Source organism: Garra rufa, chromosome 7, assembly GCF_049309525.1.
Source record: "Garra rufa chromosome 7, GarRuf1.0, whole genome shotgun sequence".
Lineage (NCBI taxonomy): Eukaryota > Metazoa > Chordata > Actinopteri > Cypriniformes > Cyprinidae > Garra > Garra rufa.
Window position 1 is genome coordinate 29297533 of NC_133367.1, and position 22267 is coordinate 29319799.

General features: G+C 40.2%; 1 protein-coding gene across 1 annotated transcript in view; it reads right to left on the reverse strand.

Annotated features, from left to right (window-relative positions):
- The window catches only part of celf5a (cugbp, Elav-like family member 5a), a 327723-nt gene extending 306030 nt beyond the window's left edge, over positions 1 to 21693 (reverse strand). Inside the window, exon 1 of the mRNA XM_073844616.1 lies at positions 21336 to 21693. Coding sequence (XP_073700717.1) covers positions 21336 to 21693 — 358 coding nt within the window. The remainder of the gene's footprint in view (positions 1 to 21335) is intronic.
- Between the last annotated feature and the right edge of the window lie 574 nt (positions 21694 to 22267).

Sequence of the window (22267 nt, forward strand, 5' to 3'; positions counted from 1 at the left end):
CAAATAGATGTATCTCGGTCAAATATTGTTCTATCCTAACAAACTATGCATCAATAGAAAGCTTATTTATTGAGCTTTCATATGATGTATAAATCTCAGTTTTGTAAAATTTTACCTTATGACTGGTTTTGTGGTCCAGGGTCACATTTTACAAGGTGGCTAATTTGTATGAATTGATACGAGTAAGGTCATACGAATTCGTATGATTTTTGAAAAATTTGCGAGTTCCCCAATTCGTATGAATTCGTGCTCATAACCCCGGCCCTAAACCTATCTGTCACTAGGGTCTGGACAAATCATACAAAATCTTTCAAATGAGGTCGTACGAATTTGTATGAATTAGCCACCTCGTAAAATACATACAAATAGGTCATGAGATAGCACTGGATATTTGGGTAAATGGCAATCCTACTTCTGTGATTGCCTAATTATATCATATCTTATAAATACAGGGGTATGTTTTGCTTTCATAAATTAAATTATAGAGGCATTCTAGCTATATTCGAATACAAAGTTCGCACATCGTTAAAACATTTATGATATTATCACTGATGATAAAAATTTCACACTCATACTCCATTCATCTGCTATTGGTCAAAAAACTAGATAGTCCCACCCAAACTCACACTACTTGTCGAGCTCAAACAAACAATCCATAATATTATTGCCTTATTAAACTTTTATAGTAGCCACACAGTGAACTTTTGTTACTGACTACAGAATTTAGTCAGAGTAACTTGCTGCACACAAATGGTGGTGGAGAATGCGGGCTGTTCAATATGATATACTTGCTTGGTAGGTCAAATGTATTTTTCATAAAGTTTTTTAGGTGTTTTGTCGCTACAATCTTGGAGTTCAGTCCCTTGTAGCCTTGTTTTCATTTGCGCCCAACTAAATGAGCCATTTACTCTGGCTAAGGTCAACAGATGCCAACATAAAGAACAGCAAATATTAATAACTAAATTCTAATAACTAATCAAAATCCACTATATGGGGGACTTGGGTCATGAACAGTTAAATGAGACTTGGCCAAAACATTGTCCTCACTAAATGACTTGCTGAGACAGACAAACAAGCAAGTCACTTGTGTTCTATTATATATATTAATGTATCAGTCTCACTAACCCTGCAGTGCTTTCAAATACATCAAAGCTTTGTTGAGTCTCAAATCCTCTCGCCAAGACAGGCTCTTTTCAATCTGTGCCGAACATCTGATCTTGCAATTTCTCATGAACCAAATTGGATACATTCACAATGCAAAATATCCAGAGTAAATGAGTTGCCCCACTAATATCAGCAAAAGAATAGTGTGAGTGTGTCCACAAGAGAGAGAAAGTGACAATAAAACAGATAGCGAGGGAAACATTTTAATTCGAAACCTCTCACTTTAATGCACAGTGCGATTGCAGCCCATAGGCACCAACAAATTCATAATTGGAATCCAAACACGTACAAATTACTACCCTGCTGTTGCATACCAGGCGCGCAATTTTGGGCTGCATGATGAAATTATTTGAAACTCGACATAAAAAGATCACGCATTGAAACAGCTGACGCAGCACCCGGAGGACGGAGTGTGGAAATGATCTACCGCGTTGTTTGATAACAATCTCTATTGTTTGATCAAATGCGATTTAAAAATTAACAAAGGAAGCTGCACGGTTAGTAGGGAATGGATTTTACTTCAAAATTGTAGCTAATATAATCCTTTTTCTAATAGGTTCTGATAAAACGCTTCACTGAATGAGAATATAAATAGAGTGAGGTACAAAAACCTGACATCACACTGAAAATCTGGGATTTTTGTCCATATTTAAACCTAGTTATAAATACAGATTGTACATGTTGGACATTTAAAAACAGGTTATGTACAATAAAGATGAAATATTTTGCAATATTTGTATTTTTAATGAAATTTCTCAATGCATTATGCTATATAAAAAAGGCTATATAATATTTATCTAAAATTTTACAATGCATTAAATTAAATGTAGCTACTGCTAACAAAACCGTGCCTTACTCTTCTGGAAATCTGACATTTTTCCCCATTTAATCCTGGAAATAAATACAATTTTCAAATTTTAGAGATAAAAAAAGTTTATGTACAGTGAAGATGAAATATTCTGCACTATTTATGCATGAATCAATTGTATTTTAAAATATTTCTTAATGTGTTCTGCTATATCTAAAAATGCAAAAACAATATATATAATATTTGTCTAAAATATTATAGTTAAGTCAAATGTCAAATGCAACAAAACTGTGCATCTTCTGAAAATCATATTTTTTTCCAATTTAATCCTAGATTATGTTATGTACAATGAAGATGAAATATTCTGCACTATTTCTATTTTTTTTTTTTTTATTGTGTTATGCTGATTTTTTTAATTGTGGAAAAAACAACAACAACAACATTTACTTACAACATTATAATTAATTAGAGTTTTTCACAATACCAACTGAGGAGCATTTTTACTAGTGGCCTCAGACTTCTAGATGTCTTGTGAAGTCATTTCTCCTCAATCACGAAAGTCAAATGTAGCTACCGCCAGCAAAAATGTGCCTCTTTCTTCCAGGACAGAAATGACATCTAACCCCCGTGCTAATAAGCAATCACACAGACAGAGGCCCATGAGGCCTGCGGGTCTGAGGAATGGCGAAGAGCTTCATGGGGAGGTAGAGAGGCATAGCAGTAATTAAGCAAGCTGAATTGAAGGTGCCGCTCCCTCCCTCCGCTCCTGACAGCCCCCATTTGCAGTGTTTTTTTTTTTTTTAATAGTAAAAGCCAAGCCATCGCACCACTGTTCCTGCCCCCCCTTATAATTGTGTGCAAGCCCTGAACTGTGAGGTGCCTGTTAAGTGCGAAGGTCTTGGCGCTAAATCTGCTTCCGTGCCCCCATTCTCCATGTTCTCGCCTGAGCACTTTGCAACTTCGCGAGCAGTCCCGTCATTCACACCTCCCACTCTTTCCCAACACGTTCAAGTTTAGCTCAGAGAACAAAGCACTGAACTTAAAACTGTTGTGCAGTTACAAAAACTGATCATGTATCAGCATAATGCGTACGCATTTATCAACTTTTTTGCACTATATTGTCCCTGTTGAAAACACCAACACATGCTGGTTATATGTTTTGAAGCATGGCTGCTGGTTTAAGCTGGTTTAAGTTGGTTTAAGCTGGTCATGTGCTGGTCCTGAGCAGGAGCTAGTTGCTTAGGACCAGCTTAGAATCAGCACATGACCAGCTAAGGACCAGCTTAAACCAGCAGCCATGCTTCAAAACATACCTAACCAGCATTTGCTGTTTTTATTTAACAGGGGTATCAATACTTTAGATTGTATCTATATATTTTTAAATTAATATGTCCTTTAACTAAGTGATCAAGAAAAATAAGCATAACAAGACAGATTCATGCAGATTCACTTTTGTTTCAGTCAAAATTCAATTACAATACTGCATAAGTAGCCTTGTCAGTCTTTGTTTGTCGTAAAAGAATTGGACTTCAATTTGGGTACGAATCCCGTGAAAAACATGACTCATGATGAAAGAGCTGAAAGATTAGAGATTGAAAAACAAGTTAAAATGGCATGCTTGTGATTGCATTTTTTATGTCACATTCGCTTTTATCCATACTAGTGGGTAGGTTTAGGTGTAGTGCAGATGGTACGTTATTTTAAAACGTCACGGAGCATTAGAGTTATAGCGCCTCTCAACGGACAATTCAAGTCAGAACTGCAGTGACACCTACAAAACCAACTTCACATAAAACGGACCATATGTACGTTCATCTGTTCCAGGGAAAAAAACACTCTTTTAGCGCCACTCAGTGGACATTACACATTGAATATGTTACGAAACATACATGGTGGTAAGTATTTCGCGTCTTGAAAAAAAGTTCTCACAAGTACATGGAAAGCCGGCATGGAATTGGACTTAGGATGTGGAATCCCTGGGTACGAATCCCGTGAAAAACATGACTCACGATGAAAGAGCTGAAAGATTATAGATTGAAAAATGAGTTAAAATGGCATGCTTGTGATTGTGTTTTTACGTCACATTTGCTTTTATCCACACTATCGGGTAGGTTTAGGTGTAGTGCAAATGGTACATTATTTTAAAATTTTAAAATGTCACAGAGCATTAGAGTTATAGCGTCACTCAATGGACATTTCAGGTCAGAACTGCAGTGACACGTACAAAACCAACGTCACATAAAACGGACCATATGTACGTTCATCTGTTCCGGGGAAAAAAACACTCTTTTAGTGCCACGCAGTGGGCATTTCACATTGAATATGTTACGAAACGGACATAGTGGTATGTATTTTGCGTCTTGCAAAAAAGTTCTCACAGATATATAGGAAGCTAGCACAGAATTGGACTTCTTGAGAATGTGGAATCCTTGGGTACGAATGAAAAAATTTGAGCTGAAAGATTATAGATTGAAAAACAAGGTAAAACGGCATGCTTGTGATTGTGTTTTTACGTCACATTAGCTTTTATTCATATTATCGGGTAGGTTTAGGTGTAGTGCAGATGGTACGATATTTTAAAACGTCACAGAGCATTAGAGTTATAATGCCACTCAACAGACATTTCACAAAACCACAGTCCCATAAAATGTAACATATGTAAAATGTAACATATGTATGCTGCATGGTTGAGTTCCCCTGGTATGTGAATGGCACGTAGCGATTTCAGCCACTTTGACTCCAAAGAAGCAGACGGCGGGCGAGTTGTGACATGCGAGGAGAGCGGAGGCCGCCCTGGCGATTGATATACGCCACAGTCGCAGTGCTGTCGGTACGAACAAGCACGTGGTTCTGCCACAACGTCGATCGGAAGCGACGAAGGGCTAGAAGCACAGCCAACAACTCGAGGCAATTGATGTGCCACTGCAGTCGAGGTCCTGTCCAGGAGCCCGATGCTGCTTGCCCATTGCACACAGCACCCCAACCCGTGGTGGAGGCATCCGTGTAGACCACGGTATGCCTAGACACCTGTCCCAGGGGCACTCCGGCCCGTAGGAAGACAGGGTCTGACCACGGGCTGAACAGGCAGTGACACTGCAGGGAAACGCCAATCCGGAGTGTGCCATGGTGCCATGCCCGTCTCGGGACTCGGTCGTGTAACCAGCGCTGAAGCGGTCTCATATGAAGCAAGCCCAGCGGCGTGACCACGGCTGCAGCTGCCATATGCCCCAGGAGCCTGTGAAATGTTTTGAGAGGAACCACTGTCTTGTGTCTGAATAAGTCCAGACATTTCAGCACTGACTGCGCGCGCTCGTTTGTGAGACGGGCTGTCATGTTGACCGAGTTCAGCACCACACCGAGAAAGGAGATCCTCTGCACTGGGGAGAGTTTGCTCTTTTCTCGGTTGACCTGAAGACCCAGATGGCTGAGGTGCCGAAGCACCAGGTTCCTCTGTTCACACAACAGTTCTCGCGAGTGAGCTATGAGAAGCCAGTCGTCGAGATAGTTGAGGATGCAAAGGCCCGACTGCCAAAGAGGGGTCAGGGCTGCCTCCGCGACTTTCGTGAAGACACGGGGAGAGAGGGACAGGCCAAATGGAAGTACTTTGTACTGATACGCTCGACCTTCGAAGGCAAACCGTAGAAAGGGTCTGTGCCGAGGAAGGATCGATACGTGAAAGTACGCGTCATTCAGGTCGATGGCTGCAAACCAATCCTGGGGACGAATGCAGGTTAGCATGCGCTTCGTCGTGAGCATCTTGAACGGCAGCCTGAGGAGGGACCGATTCAAAGCTCTGAGATCCAGGATGGGTCTTAACCCACTGCTCTTTTTGGACACGATGAAGCAGGGACTGTAGAACCCTGACTTCATCTCGGCTGGAGGGACCGGCTCGATTGCATCCTTCGCCAGTAGGACTGCAATCTCCGCACGCAGGACAGCGGCATGTGTGTCCGAATGGACAGAAGTGAGAAGGACGCCTCTGTACCTGGGTGGACGCCTGGTGAACTGAATCGCATAGCCGAGACGTACCATCTGTATCAACCACTGGGAGGCAGTGGCGGAGCTACAATTTTTTACATGGGGTGGCCAGGGGGTGGCCACTGCTATTTCAGGGGGTCAACACAAAGACAAGCACTGTACTCATAAAGTTGAAATAATAAATTAAGGAATTCTAAAGTTTTATTTGCAAAAACTATGCTGAGTTCATTTACAAAAACATTAGCATAAAGAAAAAAACAACCAAACAAAAAATACTGCAATTAGACATAGCAGACATCAAACAGACCTGGATTTGAAAAGAAAAACAAAAACACAGTTTTAGTCATCAGTTACAAACTTATCCTAGGTATGTTTAAAACAACATAATTCTGCGGTTCTGATGAGAACTGACAAAACGTTTCACGAATTCATCCATGTTGAGGGAGCGTGCCCTCTTTGACTCAACACTGAGAATCCCTAGGTGACTTAACCTGTCATCAGACATTGTTGTCCTAAGGAGGGTTTTAGTAAGTTTTAATGCAGAGAAGCTTCTCTCGCAAGTTGCATTGCTCACTGGTGTAACAAGAGAAATTGTACAAAGTCGAAATAACATTGTTAATTAAATATAAAAACTTACATTCAGGCCACGAAACTTTTTACTTGATAGCACTGGTGCTCCCAACTTCAAAAAGTTAGGAGGACCATAAAAAAATTTAGGAGCACGCAATTTCTTTTTTAGTAATGCACTGATATTGATTCTTCATGGTTCTTCATTTTGATTGCCGATGTTTTACAAGCAAATGGGCTGATTCTGAAAGCCTTTCTTATATATTTATTTTACGCCTTAAACAAGGGACAAGAATGAATGAAAATATGAGTACATTAAGGCCCAATCCCAATTCTATTTTATACCCCTTCGCCTACCCCTCGCCCCTTCCCCTTGTCCCTTGAAACAAAGTGTAAAGGGGAAGGGCTAAAATATTTCCCCTAAGAAATGGGACACCACTACAACACTGTACGTCATCATAGGTTGTCGCTAGTTCCTAATGTTACGTCAGAGGACATGCGCAGATGTTTATCACTCATTCCAAGATGTCAAAATGTTGTCATGTTTCAAAAAGTACAAATGTACGGTGTACGTACCGTTCATTCACATGTGGCCGTAAGCAAAACAAACAACGCATTATCACATGCGCGGCAAAGTTTTCGTTTTTATTATTATGTACTGATTTAGATTACTGGTGCGGTAGACTTAGCGGGCGCAGGTGCATTAGGCGCAATCATCAAATACATTTCAAAGCAAGCCGGCTCCACGGTCCTGTCTGCATCATCACTGCCTTTATTGGGTGTTTTTAGCGAATATTTACATTTATTCACATGACTGGATGTGGTGGACTGCCATGATTTTGGCGAATGCAGGACACTACTGAATAATGCGCATCAGAGGGGATTTAAAAAGTGGAAGTATGTATACACCGTATACCTGCGTACACCATCCACTACACCACCGTTGCAAATTGCCGTGCCACTGGTCTTTCATGTTTCTAACATGCAGTCAAGTGTATATGACATAAAAATATATTTTGTAATATCGTGCAATCAGTGCTATCTGCTAGCAAACTTTAGCGATTTTTTTGCAAACGTTTATTTACAAAACAACACCATAAACACAAACACAAGATTGAAGGTAATATACATATAATGAAACATTGTCATCAAAATCCTTATTAAAGACAAAAATTACTTATATTTACGAGTCTGCTTGCTCGAGTGAGCAGCCATGTTGGAAATTTCTCTTAGCCCTTCGTTTGAAGTGAGGTCCTGAAAAATCTTCGTTTGGAGGGCTATCTGGCCCTTCCCCTTACCCCTACCCCTCCAACCAAAAGAGAAATGAGACACCCCTACCCCTTCACGTGAACGCGCCAAACGGAGGGGTAGGGCTAAGTGTAGGGGTAAGGGGTAGAATTGGGATTGAGCCTAAAAAGATGTTTATTTTCTTTATTATAGACGTTTTTCCTGAACACGGAAGTAAGTCCGACTCTTAACTGAAAGAATGCTTTGCATTTCCAGTCTGCATTGTTTCTAGTCAAATTAGGGTATATTCTGAGCTAATAAACTGATGTTAAACCTATTAAAATGTTTTTAAAAAGCACATGGCTCCACAGCGCCATCACTTGGCAATGTCGCAATGACCGTCATTTGTCAGTGCCTCACTTTAATGAGTGTGTAGATGACACGAAGCAGTGGACGTTAGCTACATTAAAAACAGATGGACGCTATTTGAATGGGTTCCTATGGAAACTGGAACAGAAAAGCATTCAATCTGACGTTAGAATTCATAATGGCGGCGCTCATCGTTTACTCAGGAAAAAGGTCTATAGGTACAGTCATTTAAATTAGAGGCAACCACTGTATTTTTACAAAATATATTATAAATAACAAAAAATAAATGACACAGTTCTTTCTTAGTCGTGTAGACAATAAATGCAGCCATGATCAAAGTAGGCTACCCTGGGGCGCTGTAAAGGGGGGGTAAACGATGACGATTCTCGGGGCCCATGACTGAGAGGGAGCCCAGAGAAGCCCCCAATAAAATTGTGGTGCTAAAAAAAATATTTGATAGTAAAAATTATTACACAGTGGCTCCCGGCGCTGATGTCGTCGTTCCCCGAAGAGCACTCTCTGTCTCAGATCTTTTGCGAGTATTTTTGGCCGGTCCCTGAGGCGCGGGCAGCGCCACCCTCCCGCGGCCAGCTCTGCGCCGGGCCGCCAGCCTGGCATCATGGGCCTCAGCGGGTGTGAGAGCTGGTTTCTTGGGGACCATGGGGGGGCGCCCTCGGCGACGAGCAGGCGGAGGCTGGGCCACCGGCGGCGGGATGGTAGCTTTGTGGCGGGGCAGGATGCTTTTTTTTTTTTTTTCTTTGTTTCTTTGTCAGTCTGCTTCTGGACTGCCGAGAACTGCTGGGCGAAGTCCTCGACAGTGTCGCCGAATAGGCCGCTCTGGGAGATGGGAGCGTCAAGAAAGCGAGCTTTGTCAGCGTCTGCCATCTGTGCCAGATTGAGCCATAGGTGTCGCTCCTGGACCACGGCCATGGACATCACCTGACCAAGGGACCGCACCGTGATCTTCGTCGCCCCGGAGGGCGAAGTCAGTGGCAGAGTGGAGTTCCTGCATCACCTCTTGTTTTAGCCCCTGTGCCTGGTAGACCTGAAGGGTGGCCATGGCGTGCAAGGCGGAGGCAGCCTGGAGGGCGAAGTCGGTGGCAGCGTAGAGTTCCTGCATCATCTCTTGTTTTAGCGCCTGTGCCTGGTAGACCTGAAGGGTGGCCATGGCGTGCAAGGCGGAGGCAGCCTGTCCAGGAGCGCAATAAGCGTGGCCCACGAGAGCAGACGAGCGCTCACACGCCCTGGAGGGTAGATGCGGCCGGTCCCACCAGGTGGCAACGCCACGCGGGCATAAGTGCACCGCGACAGCGCGCTCAACCTGGGGAACCGACTCGCATCCCTGGGCTGCCCCGCCATCGAGGGTGGCAAGGGGAGAGGAGCTGGAGCGCGGGCGAGATGAAAAAAGCGCCCGCCATGTTTTAATCAGCTCCTCATGCACCTCCAGGAAGAATGGCACCGGGGGACCAGTCTTCCAGCTTAGAGGGATCGGCCGAAGGTGCGAGAGGCACCTCCAAGCCGATCCCCCTGGCGGCCCGGAGGAGCATAGCCGAGAGTTCGGCGTCAACCTCAGATGGGGCAGCGACCATCTGACGATGGGCCGTGGGACGATGAGGGGAGCCGCCTCGCTTTTTTCTTTTTTTTTTTCTTTGGCCCAAACATGTGAGGCAGTGTTCATGTCCGTCTTGGGAGGTGAGGAAACTGCCACATCCAGCAGCGCACGGCCGGAAAACCATTCTGAAAAGAACGTTTTACACAGCCGTGAGAAATTACTCTTTTAGTCCCGGTCTGCAAAGGGAGGAACCGCGGCACCACTGTGCACTCAGAGGGGGTTGCTCGCTGGAGAGCAGGAGGCTTGTTTTGGCCGTGAAAACAGCCGCCCGCAGGATCCCGCTGACGGCTGCCAAAACACTCTTTTAGATAAGCTCTTTTAGATGGGCAGCACGTCAGCGGGGAAGAGTAAAGCAGGAACGCCGTAGTTTTGTTGTTGTTGTTGTTGTTGTTGTAGGCTCGGGCAGAGAGAGGCTCCGAAGCAAAAATCTGAATGACTGGCTGCATGCCGCCATCTTATATACCCGTATGTACGGGGCGTGGCTTGGCATGCAAATGCCACTCGCTAATTTTCATTGGCCTTTTGAATAAGGCTCAGAGATGATTGGACTCTCAAGCGAGTTCCCATATGTAACATCATAGTGAAACGACTGAAGGGGAACTGACATTTTTGGGTGAATTATCCCTTTAAGATATCATGCAGATTAAATAGTTAATGGCGATCTAATGTTACTAAAACTGATCAGAATTTAAAAAATCCAATTTATGTATTTAAATTTCAGTGTCACTTGTAGTTACCGCGTATCATGTAAAACGCATTAAAGCGTTGACCGCCTCCCATGAAAAAAAACACACGTGGGCTTGAGTTCCTTCGAATCTCTCAGTCACTGTCCAGACAACAATATTGTCCCTGTCCTCGCCTAATTACTTTGTAATGAGTCTTGTAATATAAGCTGTGCGCTAGCGTAACCTGTAAACCTTAATTAAGGCAGCCACCTTTAAATGTGCTCAACCTCAATGTACCAGAGCAAAACTATACACACGTCTCCTAACATAAATCTGGAGCGGGGGAAATGATCTTTTGGAAATCATAAATTGGTATTATTCAGATATAACTAATAAAGGAAAGTCAACAGTTCCATATGAATTAACAAAATCTGCAATTGTACAAATAGTGTAAAATTTTAGACTACTGCAACTTTGGATATAAAAAGCGCCTATGCGTACCAAATAATGGCTTCCTAATACATATGCAAGACTTGTTTGTCATGGCAAGCCTCAAATAGGTCTAGGTCCGCTATTGTGTTGTGAATTTGAAAAATCGTGGGGTGACACCGTGTCTTGCGGCATGCTGGGAAGTCCTCAGCCAGAAATGCTCTGATGGTGCACCAAGTGCGAGAAGGGTACGACGGAACAAAGACACTTCCTCAGTAGGCTACATCTGTTTCCCCTCCTCTCTCTCTCTCTCTATCTCTTTCTGTCTTCAGAGGATGGCTGGCATGCGAGCAGTGATGCCAGCAGTGGCAGCTTAACCTATTTTCGGAAATACCACAGATTTCTATTAATAGCCCTGCTGAACAGCAGGCCTCTCCGCACATCCCCGACGGGTCCCACAAACTTACTGATAACATCCTCTCCCAGATCACCTTTCAGCCACGCTCATGTCGTAGCATCACTTTTCAATACTAAAATAAAAACAACAACCATATTCAATAACGTGCAGGACTGCAGAAGGGATATTGCGATGAAGCAAATTTAGGAAATTTATCTACAAAGTATTTTTCCATTTCTAAGTGCATGTGATATCACAGAAAGAAGACAGTTAAGGAAAAGTTACTATACAGACATCTTAAAACTTAAAATCGTACAAATCTTTACCAATTCTCTATTGCGCATTTTCCAACCACTGGGTCGTAAACTATCCATATGATTGTATATAGTTAACAAGACCCATTACCAACTTGTAAAAGTGTAGAGAAAACTCAATATTTCCATATTTTGGGCCCGATTTACTATCAGCTTGCGCCAACACAAACCGCCTCTTGCCGTTAAAATAGAACTTTCAAGATTTACTAAAGACACACAGTGAAAAATTATCACTGAAAAGGCCACTGTTTGTTTGGGTTTTTTTGCTTGACCTAGTTGAAAATGCATTTGTAGGAGTTTCAGATGCAAAATTTATGGGTGTAGAGTAATAAAATTAATCACATTTGCACTTGTCAGATTACTGTTAGTCAAACTGACATTGGACAGAAAAAAAAAACAGAATTACGCAGAAAATAAATGAATAAATAAATACAACCAAACTGAGCTAATTAGCAACATTTAGAGTGTGGGGTAAATTCTTTCCAATTTTTTATGTAAACTTAAAGACATCCAATCATCGTGCATCTAATCAACTTTTACCTTATTCTGCGAAAAATAATTAATCATTCGTAAAAGTTAGTCAAACTGACATTGAACAGGTCGCAAAACTGCAAGAGCATTAACAAAATTACGCAAAATCGAAGAAAATACAACTTAACTGGACTCATTATTAACTTTTAAAAGTAAAAAGAAATTGCTTTCTGTATTTTGTGCTGTTAACGCCAATGCATCAAATTGTCATCAAATTTTCAATTATTTGCGGAAAATGATCTGCCATTAGTATAAGCTATTCACACTGACAGGTTGTGAAACACCCTAGTAAAACATGAACAAAATTAAGCAAAATATAAGAAAATACAACCCAACTGGATTCATTATCAACTTCTAAAAGTGTGAATAAAAAAGGTTTCAAGGTATTGACATCAAGGAATCAAATCAACATGCATCTAAGCAAACTTTATGGTATTTATATCTATGGTTTGCATCAAGCGCAAAATGTTTTGTAAGTTGAAAACTAATGAAAGCCAATAAAAAATAAACAATCTCAGACTAGATATTGTAAAACTAAAAATATCTTTCCATGTTAATAATGTTAAAGGGATAGTTGACCCAAAAATGAAAATTCTTTCATTAATTACTCACCCTCATGTCGTTCCAAACCCTTAAGACCTTCGTTCATCTTCAGAACACAAATTAAGATATTTTTGATGAAATCCAAGAGCTTTCTGACCCAAAATAGACAGCAATGCAACTGATACATTCAAGGCCCAGAAAGGTAGTAAGGACACTATTAAAATAGCCCATGTTACATCAGTGGTTCAACCATAATTTTATGGAGCTACGAGAATACTTTTTATAATAACTCATTTATTCAACAATTTCTTCTCCTCCTCTTCGACTAGTAATTCATTTGTGTTCCAAAGATGAACAAAGGTCTAAAGGGTTTGGAACAACATGAGTAATTAATGACAGAATTTTCATTTTTTGGTGAACTATCCCTTTAATAATTTACATGTTTGGGATATTCAGTACTAAAACGACTATTATGATAAACATTTTTGATACTGCGTTGGGTCGTCAATTGATGTTCAGCAAAACGCCTGATCTAACATGCTAGAACTACCCTTTGGGTACGAATACCTAAATACTAATGCGAACCTGATGTTTATGCACAGTCTAATCCTGTCATACTCTCAGCATCATGCCGGTGTCCCACATCTGCCCCGCCACACCTCCCCTTTCATATTAAATCCTTTTGTTTCCACCCTCTCCTGTCTGCTGGGGTGGATCTGGCTCTCCCATCCTGTCAGAAGGGCCCGTCACTCCGCCGGTGCCTCCGGATTAAAGGCACCATTTGTTTTCAGTGGTTCTGACAATCACTCCATCTCTCTCAGTCTGTTCATCTATTGTGCTTAGCCTTCTGCCTTACTGTCATTTTTCCCTGTCCACTCCAGCTCTGTGTGTGTGTGTGTGTGTGTGTGCACGCATGGCATTTGTCACAGCTCTCTGACTGACATAATGGCCATGCCCTCCTTCCTGAGATCAAAGGAAGTGGAAAAAGGCTTTTCTGCTCAAATTCCAACGAGGCATTTACATATTTCCAAGCCGTTCTCATCAACGGCAGGAGAATCCTTCCTTCGCTGTTCATTAGTCAACCGTGCTGAGTGTTGATTAGAGATATTTTCCTCTCGACAATAAATCTTTAGTTCAGGAAGCTCGAAAACCAGAACAACAGTTCGACTGCAGGAAATGTCGGAAAGAACAGTCATGGTGTATCATACATTTCATTCTCTGTCGTCATTCTCCCTTTGCCTCTATAAAAAACAGCACCTCGGGACTGACCTTGTAAAAGTTTATTGCGCAAAACAGTAAACAGAAGAGAGTTACTAATAAGCTTTATCCCTGAGAATTGACCTCCATTTTGAAATGGTCCAAGAAAATCTAGCATCTTTCAGAATGAAGCGAGTAATTTCTGCACCGATGTCATTACCAAAAAATAACTTGCTGAATAAAACATCTTAAACCAGCTGGTGCTGGCTGGTTTTTCTGCACTGACCAGCTGGAAAATAGGCAAAATTCCTCAAGGTCATTGCACACTGAGTCCAAAATTTTTGTGTCTTCTTTTGTTTTTTCGTATTCTTCATCTTTTCCTATCAAAAAGTTTGCTACGGATGCGATGATGAAAATAGATCAGATCAGAACCTGATCAGAATTTTTTTTACAACAGACGAAAGTTTCGGAGGCCGTGTGTAAACGTGATTGACACAACGTGAGGTTGAATTTATTTTTTAACATGAAAATTTCTCATGAGAATTTCAGACTCAAGTGTGCAATGACCTTAAAGGAGTAGTTCACTTTCAGAACAAAAATTTACAGATAATATACTCACCGCCTTGTCATCCAATATGTTCATGTCTTTCTTTCCTCAGTCGTAAAGAAATTATGTTTTTTGATGAAAACATTTCAGGAGTTCTCTCCATATAATGGACTTCTATGGTGCCCCCGAGTTTGAACTTCCAAAATGCAGTTAAAATGTAGTTTCAAAGGGCTCTAAATGATCCCAGTCGAGGAAGAAGGGTCTTATAGTGAAACGATTGGTTATTTTCTAAAAACATTTACAATTTATATATTTTTTAATCTCTACACACAGAGCTAGACAAGACAAGCATTTAAGGTTAAAAAGTATATAAATTGTAAATGTTTTTAGAAAATAACCAATCGTTTTGCTAGATAAGACCCTTCTTCCTAGGCTCTGATTGTTTAGAGCCATTAGAAGCTGCATTTTGGAAGTTCAAACTCGAGGGGCACCATAGAAGTCCATTATATGGAGAGAAATCCTGAAATGTTTTCCTCAAAAAACATAATTTCCTTACGACCGAAGAAAGAAAGACATGAACATCTTGGATGACAAGTACATCAGTATCTGTAAATTTTTGTTCTGAAAGTGAACTACTCCTTTAAGTCTTGGAGACAAGCTTTTGGTCAACCGAAGAGACTTCAACTTACTCCATTGGTTGTGCTAATGTTACTATAGCTGTTTCCATCACCCTGTTTTTATGCGCATTTTGAAGTATCAGATCAGAAACAAGTGATGGAAACACCAAATTTCGAGATAAAAAAACAATGTGCAAAAGTTTTTACGCTCACTTTAGGTGGTTTTGATTTGAGTGGAAATAAGTTAATGCAAATAATGAGAGCTGGAAATGCATTAGTTAAATTCAGAACTTTGGATGGAAACAGCTTATGCCAGTCTATTAGCTGTTTCCCAACAGCACTGTTTGTATGGTTGCAGCTTCTGTTGTTAGCAATATTTCAGTTCAACAATTCAGTAGCCAGGTTTAAGGGCAAAATTAAAGTGCAAAATTTGAATATTTCATTAAAAATTTGCAAATAAGCGCTGTTTCCATCTAACGAGTCAAAGAGAACTAAATCGCCACTTCCTGATAAATTGACACTAAATATCACTATGAAAAGTAGAAGAAACCACTGAATGAAACAGTTTTCATATATAATAAATTACTTGTGCCTCATAGCTAGCAGACAAAACACAATAAATGCAGTCATCTTACATAGCGATCTGCTTAAGCAGGACGAAGCAGAGGGAATCGGGTGGGCTTTTCTATTAGCAAACACAGCGGACATTATGACACGTTTGAAGACCAGCTTATCATCCGCCGTAAAAACGGTCACGAGGGAGAGATTCACAGCATCTTAGAATAGCGCATCAATAATTTCGCTTTCGTGTTTTATGCTCGGTCCACAAAACGGACATGTTACGGAAGGTCACTGAACCTCTTTCCACAGAGGGTTGTCTAGAATACTCTACAGTAAGTGCCATCTCCTGATGAATGGTAATGGCCTTAAAAAAAAACACATTTTCCACCAAAAAAGAAAAATAACCTTCTCGGCATGGAGGGAATGTCCATCTAAAAGCAGGTAAGGGGGAGGTAAGTGGCCAGTTCACATAAAAAAGACAAGTAGCTCAAAGCAAAGCTCGCCAGTGGAGGAGGAAACATCTCATCCTGACATTCAGAGCTACGGTTCCTGCCAGGAGAGCTGCTAAAGCACTGCATTTTTCATGAATCGGCCTTGTTGCGTATTACAGCATTTACAGATGTTTGGGTCTTTGGATTGTCAGACTATTTTTAAAGAAGTCATTGGATATATTTGAGCCAGTAACCTCTTCTTATTAAAGACCCAATGCAAATCATTCAACAACATTTTAAAAAATAAAGGTTTCAAAAGGCTGTTTTTGCATTGATGTCATAAAAGAACCATTTTTGGTTCCTCAAAGAACCATTTTTAAGAACATTTAAAAAATCTAAAGAACCTTTTTCGACTATGAAGAATCTTTTTGGCATTTGAAAGGTTCCATGGATGTTCAAGGTTCTTCATGGAATTCTCGATGCCAATAAAGAACTTTCATTTGTAAGAGTGTGTCTCAACCCTGCTGGAAAAACACTTCTTAAAACCTACCACACTCTTAAAAATAATACTCCAAAGGGGTGTTTTTGTGGTGATGCCAAAGAAGAACCATTTTTGGTTCCTCAAAGAAACTTTCAGTGAAAACTTCCTAAAATAACCATTTTGAAGAACATTTTAAAAATCGAAAGAATCTTTTTCGACTATGAAGAACCTTTATTTTTAAGAGTGTGTCTCAACCCTGCTAGAAAAACACTTCTTAAAACGTACCCCACTCTTAAATATAAAGACCCCAAAGGGGTGTTTTTGCAGTGATGCCAGAGAAGAACCATTTTTGGTTCCCCAAAGAACCTTTCAGTGAACAGTTCTTAAAAGAACCATTTTGAAGAACTTTCAAAAAAATCTAAAGAACCTTTTTTGACTATGAAGAAACTTTTTGGCATTTGAAAGGTTCCATGGATGTTCAAGGTTCTTCATGGAACCATCAATGCCAATAAAGGACCTTTATTTTTTAAAAGCGTGTCTCAACCCTGCTAGAAAAACACTTCTTAAAACCATTTTTGGTTCCTCAAAGAACCTTTCAGTGAACAGTTCTTTAAAAAAACCATTTTGAAGAACATCTTTAAAAAACTAAAGAACCTTTTCAACAATGAAGAACCTTTTCTGTATTTAAAAGGTTCTATGGATGATTAAGGTTCTTCATGGAACTATCAATGCCAATAAAGAACCTTTATTTTTAAGAGTGTGTCTCAACCCTGCTAGAAAAATACTTCTTAAAATTAAAGACCCCAAACAGGTGTTTTTGCAGTGATGCCAGAGAAGAACCATTTTTGTTTCCCCAAAGAACCTTTCAGTAAACAGTTCTTGAAAGAACCATGTCAAAGAATTTTTTAAAAATCTAAAGAGCCTTTTCTGTATTTGAAAGGTTCCATGGATGTTCAAGGTTCTCCATGGAACAATCGATGAAGTGCAGGTTTTATTGATTGGTTGACATGTTTCCTATTGAAACTTGAAGTTGGGATGAAACAAAAGTCATCAAAAGACTTAGTAACTTAGCATCTTTTCCTTTACATCACAGGTGTGAACTACGACTCTACTTTAGACCATTTTGGACAAACACCTGTGGGTACAAGATAAGTAGTCATCATTTTTGGTCCACTTAGAGAAAAAAATGGACAAATGCACATCTTTTAAGCATTTAGAAAGCCTTGAAACTAACAGCATTGAATAAAAACCACAAAACTCCCATTTCAAGCGGTTTCATCGGAAAACAAATTAAAATAGACAAAAACATTGTAGTAGTGCACTCATCCAAATGAATTACAGATGTGAATGAACCCAATGTTGCTTCTTGGAAAACCATACAAAATGTATCTTTCTATTAATAAGAGATTTATCCTGTAATTTTCCTGCAAGGCCTCTGAACAGTCTCACTCCTAGCTTAACTCTTTATAATTCTGGAAAAAGCATAAATCTACTTTCAAATCACTGTTCAACAAGGTTACATCTACATTTACAAGTATGAACCTTCTATAGCCTGGCTTTCAGCTTTTGCAAGGACCACGAAGAAATTAAATCTGTTTAATACATCATAAGAGTAATTTTAAGATCTCAAACTTATTTCTCAATCCCTCACAAATGCATTAGCACAATATGTCCCTTGAAAGCAGTTAAGTATTGACACTCTATAGCGCCAAATGTGAATGGAAACACATTAAGCACAGACAATCAGACCAAATCAGGTTTAGGATGGAAGAACCTTGTGTATATTTGTGTATATTGTTCAAATGTTCTCCATGCCTTTTTGTATTGCAAGCTAGCACAAGCTTATCCTTGGACATCTTCACCTGCAAAGTGCAAAAATGTGCATAAGAGGCTTTCAAAGCAATGCAACAATAGTCTATTTATGCTAAACGCAGCGAGATCTATATACAGTAGCACAATCACGTACGATTATAAATACAGCTAGTGTCTCAAGCTTTGCAGGCAAATCTGTGAGCGTAACTCTGTGCTAAATATAAAAACTTTAATAAAATGCTGAGCTCAACTGATCACAGGTGAAAAGCCTGAAGGGGAAAAGCTCACCTGTTAATACAAATCAAGAGACAGCATTTGTTAGACCCGTTGAACAGACCTCATAATAGCCGTTCATACTGAACACCGCAGGCTAGGATGACTACAGCATGCTTTAATTGCAAAGAAGCAGCCACTGTAGAGGGACAAACCAAGTGATCCGAACGACCGCAACCTCAGACAATAACTACAGTTGCTAATCCTCCTCCATCATTATGGTCATGGTTTATTACCGCGCTTAGCAAACTAATGCTGTGTTTTCCTGTGTGGATTAGCAAGATGACTTAGCGCCGAAACATGTTCTCCACTCTGAAACCTACACATGATCCGTTTAGTCTGGCAAACCCTTCAAAACGGAACTTAATGATGAAACAGATGCACAGATTTGCAGAACCAAAATTTTTGATTTGGTCCAAAGTCAGAGTTGGAAACATCTTGAAAAAAATGTATCCATGCAAATTGTATAATATCCAAGGTACACATTTCTAATATTTGTGCAGTTAATTCTAACATCTTAATTAAAACATCTAAGATTTGAATACGTAAAAGCAGTTTGCAACAGCTGTCCCATATACAAACTGTAGGCAAAACATTTACAAACATTTAACCGTTGTTCTCCTTTGTCACGTTTCGGGGAAAAAAAAAAATTACATTAGCATCCTCGGCGACATTTTAGCCAAACATTTAAACAACCTTGGGGTCTCCATCGCCAATGCAGTCCATATTGAGACTACTCGCAAGACTGCACAATCTCTATAAGCTGACAAAAAGTGTATGTAAATATTTGCTGACTTGATCTTATCTTCACATCCCCTCATAGAATAATACATATAAGATGAAAAGAAATTCCATCCTGAAGAACCAATTCTCTGTGCGATCCTTTAGAACTCATTTTCAGTTCCTGTCCCAGAGGCAACCGAATCACAAGTACAATCAGGTAGTTTAGGATGAAAAAAATTATGCCTGTGATGTTGTAATCTGGCACTGACTGGACGTTCAACTAAAATGTACACAACCAGACATAATAAACACAAAAAAAAAAACTATTATTCAGTCAAGGTCTTCAGGAATGAAAAATAGCATTTTTTAAATTCAAAACAACTAACGTACATTTTGAGAAAATCCACATCTGAGGCACAACTGTGCGTAATTTTATGCATAACAAAATGTAAATGTCTCAAGTATTATTAACCACAGACCTTATTGTACTTATAAATGGAAAATCACAATTTTAAAACCCCATTGGAAATTCCTGAGGGAACCCAATGGCTTGAAAATGCTAATTCTCTTCTGGGTTTAGCACTACAAACTGAAAAGCTCTATATTTTGTAGACGTCTAATTGATGTGACTATTCAGCTCACGGTAATGCACTAGATAAGGTGTATCCACATAGGCTTGACATCCATCAATGCCCAAGAGGACCATCATTATTGAGGAACAGTCAACTCAGATTGGATCCTCTCTGGTGTTTCTGTCTTGTATTATTTGCTACACGAGTTAATACCTCAAATAACATAATAACTTACATGTCAGCACTGATGCTATTTGATCAAAGAAGGGTAGACGCGTGAGTGCCATTTCTCCTCAGAAATGGAATTGGCGCTCTTTTATAACGGTCGACTTTTTAAAAGTTTCACACATTTTAATCACGCATATCCTCACTAGAGATAACCGTTTGACATACAAACCAAAAATGAAGACTAAAATTAACATTTCACCTCATCTTCTCTAACTCTTTTGTTTAATTTAATTTAGCCAAATGAAAACGCACAACTCGCCCACGAAATCATTGTATATATCCTCATTACTCTGACATGTTCAACGCAGTTAAACCCCATATGAAGCAAGGCTTCTTAACGGGGTAAATATCGTGGATGAACGCTTGAGCAAATACAGCCTTATTAGCATAATTATAAACACACCACTGATATGAAGCCTAATAGTAACTGACACTAACGAAGACAAATGTGAATATTCGGTTTCCGGCACCGCTTGAGGACAATAAATGACAAGAACGAGATTACACCAAAACAGAGGTTTAATTTTAGTCTTTGTCTTCTTGTTGGAGTAGGATGACGTATTCAATGTCAACTGTCAAGTAGAACGTCACGCCACAATGTAGAACGCGCCGTAGTTCGTTATGACGCACAACCGAACGTGTTTTAAGTGCAAATATGATCAGATAAGTGGGCTGCACGTTCTTCTGTTCTATTATTTGTGCGCGTTTCAATATTCTCTGGCACCTGTTTGGAGCGTTTAACAGCTCTGTTTTGTCAAATGTGGCACAATATTGAACCCTTCTACTGGTATTATATTATTATAATCATAATCAAATTCATTTGCAAGACCTGCATATGTCAGATTGCACAAGGATGCCGTGGTGTTGGAAGTATTTCCCCATTGAAAATAATGGAAGAGGCAAAATAAAGACTTTAAATATGAATTTTCTTGTTAGCCTCTTTGCCCCAGTTCCAGCCATTGAGATGAAAGATGATGGATCATAGTAATATTCATACAAGCAACAATGCAAGGTTCAAACTGAGAATGTAAGTTGTCTCTAAACGATTCAAGTCCAAAATAGTGGCTAAAGGGGCCTGATATTATGTTTCACCTTAGTGTATGTATATGTATTTAATGTTGACATTACAGTGGAGCACAAAAATGACACGTATGATTTATAATAAATATTACAATAACGCATGCGTCACTAATGGATGATGCAGGAGACAACACAAATATTTTTTTGTCTTATTATAGTGTTTACCACCCTAAAATCACAGACTGTTATTAAGGGAATCACGCGTTTACCTTTGTGCATGCCGGTGTATCGGTCCTTTAATACTGTCAATTCGTGGATTTTCCCAAACTGTTCGAATAATGGTTTCAGGTCTTTTTCCTCAAGGTTCCGCGGTATTTGCCCGATAAAGAGTTTTATGGCATCTTGGTCTTTCATGGTGCCGTTCTCCGGATGAATGGAGATGGATTCTGACCCGTTCATGGGTTTAGGAAATGGGATCTGAGCGTACTGGTGCTGGTGCGGGATTAGGAGGAGTGGATGTTGGGTCGGTGCTGCCCCGGGTCCAGTGAAAAGCAGGCTGGAGTAAGCAGGATGGGGCGGCTGTGGGTACTGCTCCCTTCTTGTCTCAGTCTGAGTGAATCTGGCCATTCTGAGCTGGGAGCAGACTGGATAATAATAATGACAACACACACACATACACATACACACACACTGAGAGAGAGCGAGCAGTCAGCTGGAAACACAGACTTACTTTCTCGGCGCTACACATACGCACACATACACAGTCGGAGGAGATGTTTAGGGGGTGGGGGACACGCCGAGACATTTCTTTCTCCAGAGCGACACCCAGTGGCCAAAGCTGGCTATCAGGCCTACACTTGGCGTGGATTGTCAAAAAACACTTTAGTTTTCCTCAGAGGACTTTAGTTCTGAACAAAAGACGTTTATGGTCCGTTTGAGCCTCTAAAATCGTTGTTAAATTCTGTGTTTTTGAGCAAAAGGACGTTCAAGTTCACACAGCTGCGCGATACAACCCTCAATCCTGTTTGGAACGACACATCCGGGTATGTTTGTACACAATTAGGTTTTTAAACACATCCGCAATTAACGAAAATATATTATTGAGTTACAGTAATAACGACTAGCTGTTTTTGTGGACATCATGTGGGTTGACAGTCTGTTTAATTTGTGTTTAATGTTTTTCATGGTATAGTTTTAATCT